This window comes from Alligator sinensis, unplaced genomic scaffold (genome assembly GCF_000455745.1).
Source record: "Alligator sinensis unplaced genomic scaffold, ASM45574v1 scaffold1178_2, whole genome shotgun sequence".
NCBI lineage: Eukaryota > Metazoa > Chordata > Crocodylia > Alligatoridae > Alligator > Alligator sinensis.
In genome coordinates this window covers 85,759-92,270 of record NW_005843193.1, presented here as the reverse complement: position 1 = coordinate 92,270, position 6,512 = coordinate 85,759, and the positions used below count along the sequence as shown (strand labels likewise).

The 6,512-nt window shown below is 40.8% G+C and overlaps 1 protein-coding gene across 1 annotated transcript in view; it reads left to right on the top strand.

Annotated features, from left to right (window-relative positions):
* COMMD2 (COMM domain containing 2) overlaps positions 1-4,936 on the top strand; it is a 5,267-nt gene extending 331 nt beyond the window's left edge. The window contains exons 2-4 of the mRNA XM_014526914.2: positions 445-573; positions 2,046-2,219; positions 3,456-4,936. Coding sequence (XP_014382400.1) covers positions 445-573; positions 2,046-2,219; positions 3,456-3,653 — 501 coding nt within the window. The 3' untranslated portion in view covers positions 3,654-4,936. The remainder of the gene's footprint in view (positions 1-444; positions 574-2,045; positions 2,220-3,455) is intronic.
* The last annotated feature ends 1,576 nt before the right edge of the window (positions 4,937-6,512 follow it).

Sequence of the window (6,512 nt, the reverse complement as noted above, 5' to 3'; positions counted from 1 at the left end):
CCGCCAGTCCCCGCCTCCGCGGCTCGCTGGTCAAAGAGACCCCGCTCCCCTCCTTTTGCTGCAGACGTGTGGGGAGGGGGGTGTCCATGCAGTGAGGGGAAGACTTAATGGGGCTGTGACTAAAGGAAAATCGGGTAGCAAACTCCTTGAGAAACAAAGCCCCCTTGTCTGTGCGCTGCGGCAGCACTCGGTGTTGCTGGTGATGACTACGTGGAGATAAGTGGGCTTGAGTTTTGCCTGGGTGTCCCTTTAAAGCAGGCTTCCCTCTCCAAATGGCATTGCCAACAGTGGTCACTTTGCTGTCAGCCCGGTTACCATCCATTTAGTAATAAGCGTACAGGTTGGGGTTCTTTCAAGGTACATCGTCTACCTCAAATCACCCAGAATATTAAGCCTCTCCTGCTTCTGCTGTGCATTTTATTTAATATTAAACTTTTTTTTTAGTCTGGGCAGGTCAATGACAAAGTGCCAATCTGTGTCCTCTTTTCAGGAAAACTCAATGTTACAAGTGATGTTGTTCAACATGGAGTCGAAGGACTAACGTATCTTCTCACTGAGAGCTCTAAGCTCATGGTAAGGATACGTTCAGGGTAGTAAGTGAAGGGGTGTGGATTTGAGAGTAGAAATTGGGGCGGTGGAGGGAATGGAAAGCTTCTGTATTAATTCTACAAATGCTTTAGCATGGGTTCAAGTCAACAAACCACTTTGGTGTCGGGGAGGTAGAACAGAGAGGGTGTAAATATGATCTTGCTCAGATATAGCATTGCTTGTTCTTGAGTATCCCAAAGCACAGTGTACACAACTTAGTCTACTTCTCTTAACATCTGCATTTTGGTGATTCTGAAATTTAAACTTTACAGCATGGGTGCTTACAGATGTGGGGGGAAAAAAACCGGTGCTTTAGTTTCAGTTTGGCACACCCCCATGCCGAGTACAGCGCGTGCCCAGAAGAGAAATTGCCTCAGTTTGACTAATCGAACGAGTTAACTAATTGAATCAGCTATTGGATAAAAATGCCAAAAAGCCCTGCTGAAGCGCACAAGTTATACAGACGCTGGGGAGCCGGGTCAAACTGATGTGAATCCTCTTCCAGCAAAGCACTGTTTTGGTTCTGCCGCACACCCACTCAACACATCTTTCAGCAGTCCATGTTGACAATACAAAGCAAATGGATGCAACAGTTTAAGATGGGGGAGAAACAATGTATTATGCTTCAAGAATAAACTGTCCAGTTGAAAGCAAAGGGAAACTTACATTTTTTGAGACAGAGCACTTGGACGTTGCTTTCAAGAGAGCCTGGAGTAGTGTAAACTGACGTTTTCCTGGATTATGTTCAGTATATATGGTATTCTTAAGGCATATCTATCCCAGGCAACATGTGGTTTGGCTTGCTTAGCTTGTGAAATTCTAACCAGATATTGTCAAAAGGTGGCATGGATATTGGCAGATATGAAAAGAATAAATGGAAGGTGGATGATAAAAAAAAAAACCCCCAAAAAAAACCATTTTCCCATTGGAAAGATTGCTCACTACTGCTGTCCGAGGATACCTGAATATTGCAAATGCCTGAAGGTAATAAAAAAAAAAAAAGAAAGAAACCAGTCACATAGTAATTAACCTCAGGTAGGCTGGCCTTTTGGTTGAACAGAACTTGCCATGGAGCTCTAGTGCAAAATGACAGCGGTTTTCTTTAAGCACACGACCCCTTCCAAAATTGTAGAAAATGAGAACTGCATCATAATAAAAAGTATAGGTGATCTGGGATGATCCTACCGAACTAGGATGATCCAAGTGAGAAGAACTTTTTGAATTAGCATTACATCAGTTCAGAAATTACAGCCAACAGTAATGTACATATCAATGTATTAAAATTGCATCAAATTATTATAATTTTTCTAATGTTAATGATGCTACACAATTTGTAGTAATGCATTATTAATTGCTTTACTACCTAAAAATGAAGAACATGACAAATATCATATTGAAGAGCAAGTAAAACAGTACCCAGGTCATTCTTTGTTTAGCTCTAAACTGTTACTTTCCAGATTTCTGAAATAGACTTCCAAGACTCTGTGCATGTTCTGGGATTCTCAGAGGACTTGAACAAGTTATTACTTCAGCTTTACCTTGACCATAGAAAGGAGATCCGAAGCATTCTTGGGGAATTGACACCAGAACTACCCAGTTATCATAGCCTTGAATGGAGATTAGATGTGCAGGTAATAAAATTAAATTAAGCATAAATTATATGTTACATAAATTTGATAGCACAGGCTTCTATGAGAGAGAAGGTAAATTGCAAAGCTATTTCAGTGTTTGTTTTAATGCAGTTTGAATTCACTGCAATTTTAAATTTGTATACTATATCAAGGGATAACTTTGTCTGGACTACTTAATTGCTTTTTTAAATCTTTGGCATAAAATGAAATGATTTAATTGGAGTATTAAATACATTGAAGCATTTAATATCAGCGATTTTAATGATGAAACTAGACAACACGTATGAAACTAGACATACACGTATGAAACTAGACATGCATGTGTATGTTCAAAACTCAGTTTGGTTTTTGAATAATATTGCAGAAATGTTGTGAATTCTTAATGTGATACAGGTTTCTCTTGCTTTATGTGTGTTCTTTATATGTGAATTCACTCTTATGCAATGACCCTTTTTACACCCAAAATTCGTTATAGGCAAGGTAAATTCGTTATATACCAGGTAAGTCTGTAGAGGAAGGGGCTGGGGGGGAGGGTTGTGGCACAGCCCAGCGGCTCCAGGCAGGTGGCATTGGCTGCTTCTGGAGCTTCAGCAGGGAGCAAAGTGGAGGGAACTGTCAGTGGGTGCAGGGTGGGTGGGTGTGGCTCTTCATGCTATGCACACCCCAGGAGGGCTGGGGGGCTGTGCCAGGCTCTTCACAGGGGGCATGTGCCCCTGGATCTGTGCGTGGGATGAGAGCAGGCTGTCTTTGTGGGCTGGGGCCAGCAGCGGAACGGGGCTTTTCCCGGTGCTCCGGGCAGGTGGTAGCCTGCTCTCTTCCTGTGTGCAGATTGGGGGGGGGGGGCACGGGCCCCCTGGGAAGAGCCCGGCGCAGTCCCCCAGCCTGCAGCCCCCCTGGGGTGCACATACCAGCAAGAGCTGCACACCCCGCCCACTGACAGTTCCCTCCACTTTGTTCCCTGCTGCAGCCCTGGGTGCAGCTGCACTCCTCCCCGCCCCATCCCTTCCCTAGCCCCAGCCTCACTCCCTCCTTCTCTCCCTGCTTTGGGAATGTATCCCTATTTGTTACCTTATAAACTGGGTTCCCTTTTTGCAAATTTGAGTTATGCACAGTTTTCCGAGAATGCATGATGTACCTCATAAAGGGAGGAAAACCTGTACTGGAGTTCCTAATGCATTTATTCTTTGTAACACTTAGTGTTTCCATATCCCCCTCTCATAATCATCTCCCATACAGCTTGCCAGTAGAAGTCTGAGACAACAGATTAAACCAGCTGTGACTATGAAGCTGCACCTTAATCAGAATGGTGATCAGACTACCAAAGTGTTACAAACTGACCCTGCTACACTTCTTCATCTGATTCAGCAACTAGAACAAGCCTTGGGAGAAATGAAGACGAACCATTGTAGGCGAATAGTACGCAACATGAAATAACATTTAATTGTGACTATCATCTCACTAATACGTGAAATGAGAGTTAAAAAAAAAAGTCAATGTTCACAGACATAGTTTGAAGAAAATAAGCATCTGGATCAGATGAAAACCTTTCCTGTGCCAAAAACTTAGGCCAGTGTTTATAGGCTGAACATCCTTTGGTGATAACTCTACGAAGCTACTTACTGTAAGATCAAATAACTGTCTTATGCTTGAACTGCATTATTGGAAATTCTACATACTGCTTATAGATGCTTTTTTCACTCAAAATTAGTTAACTTACTTGAAGAGCTTCTTTTTTTTTTTTTAATGTAGGGCTGCTTCAGTGTAATTCAAAGTTGCAGATTCATGAATACTTATCAAACAGTGTTTTGGTTGTTTTCCTTCCTTGTTAAAATAAAAAATAAACTAACTAGTTTGGCATGATGTTTTACCAGATTCTTATTTGTTTGATCACTGAAAATAACTTTAAAATGCTCTCCTCTTCCAGACTGGAAGCCAAATTAATATTTCATAGGAAATTTAGTTTCCACTGATTTCAGGAGTAGAAGCAGGATAAAGCAGGAGTTTATTAACATCTTACTGTTTTAACAGTGTAAGGATGTCAATAATATAATATGGTATCGCAACCCTGACTTTTAAGAAGGCACTTACCTACCACAGGAAGGCAGTCAGTAATAGCTTTCTTATGGAATTAGGTGGTATACAAAACTCAGTGGCTGTGCATAAATTAATAACAAAGGTTATCTTAGCAATAGCAAAAATATAATTTTGAACTTAGCAATGACGACAGCTTTCAAAGAAAGCTGTTAAGAAAATGCAATGAAGTGCAACTCTTGCTTCATTCTTTTTTCAGTTCTGATTAAACCATTCTGTGGCTTAGATTTCATATTTACAAGTCGGGTATAGCAGCCTTTGTTTTTCCGTTTCTTCTGCTACTGTGGAGAGAGAGATTTATAATAGAAACATTGACTTAATTATTGCAACACAAATGGTATTACTCTAAAGAAGTCAGTGTCTAATAGTGATGATAAATGCAGAAGTCCCTTCATTCACACTGAAATATAACATTTTATAGCTTTTGTAACTGGGCTGTTAAATATTTTCATTGTGTTGTTTTCATTGTGTTGTTTACTAATGGGAGTGCATTATATATCACAGAACTGTTACTGGAGAGAGGCTCAAAGTTTTGTGCTCCTATCATATTGTCTTCCCCTTCTTCCACAATGATGTGATAAAGACTGCTTCTGTCATATAAAATAAATTTTCTGTTTTCAAATCCAGTTATTTTTGTAGTTTGGACGTATGCTGCTTTTCAAAAGTAATACTTCAAAGGTATGTCAACCCATGATAGTTCTTGCTATTTAAAAAGAAAGCCTCGTTGAAGATGTTTCAGTGTTACCTGTTTTATTTTTAATATTAGTATTCTGGTAGGAGTAGAATAGCCAACAGTCATGGTCCCCTCAGAGTTGTTTCTTCATACAGAACTACTTAAATTTGCTGCCATCTGTGACAGTAGTTTCTAATATATTGAATATTTTGCTACCCATTGTTTAATAAGGCCAGCCAGCTGGTTGTAGAAGGTTTTACTATATCACATCTACAAAGTTCAAATTAGGTTTTGTTAAATTCAGATTAGAGCGTTTATTTGATTGCCCAAAATCCATTCAGTTTGGTCAATTGTAATTAATCTGTGGTTGCTATAATTTGATGTGGGAAAAAACAGCTGATTGGGTACAGATCTTTTTGTGGTCAGGCACTAGACTTTGAATGGATTTGAAGTACAATGTACCTGCAAGAGGGTTAAGCTGGCTTTGCATTAGTGAAGGTGAAATAACATGTGGCCGTGAACCATGTTCATTCTGGTTTAGATATAGTGGTGATTTATAAGGTGTTGGATGGAAAGAGCAACACCATTTCTTCCTTCTAACATCACACCTCTCATATACATGATCCCTAAGAGGGCCTATTATATTGTAGGTCCCTTGAAATGCTTGTGACTCACTATTTGCTAGTGTAGAGAATAAATGCATAAGGAGAAAGACTGTTGCTAAATTTTAGCTTGTTGGGAAGAAAAATATTCAAATTGTTTTGTTTCTGTATGGGTGTATTGTACTTCCTAGATCTAGGGATAGTATAAAGTAGGAAAACACACTGAAGCTTTACTACTTGGTATCTCCATCTTGCTTCTTATTGTAGTAGTTGTTGGTCTTGCTGTTTTTAGAGGACAGGCAAAAATAGTTTATGCTAATTGCAACTTCTTCCTCTTCTCCCTACTGAAGTCTCCCGGCTCAGGCCCTGATCTAAAGTCTACTGAAGTGATTAGGAGTCTTTCCAAAGCACTCTGGATCAGGCCTCAGTTGTCTGATATAATTTGCCTTGTTTCCACGAGGGACTGCAGATGGCTCTTACACCTTTCCATCGTTTTACGCTTGCTAGCACCACGGCCGAAAGAGACTTGGGGATCATGATTGACCACAAGATGAACATGAGCCACCAATGCAGTGTGACAGCAGGCAAAGCAAACAATACTCTGGCTTGCATCCATAAATGCTTCTCAAGTAAATCTCAGGATGTCATCCTTCCACTGTACTCAGCCTTGGTGAGGCCGCAGCTGGAGTACTGCACTGAATTCTGGGCTCCAATTCAAGACGGATGTGAAGAAGCTTGAGAGAGTCCAGAGGAGACCCACACGCATGATCAGAGGGAAAGAGAATAGGCCTTATGAAGAGAGGCTGAGAGCCATGGGACTCTTCAGCCTGGAAAAGCGCAGGCTCGGGGAGGACCTGGTGGCTGCTTTATAAGTATATAAGAGGTGTACATCAGGATCTGTTCACCAGAGCGCCCCAAGGAAAAACA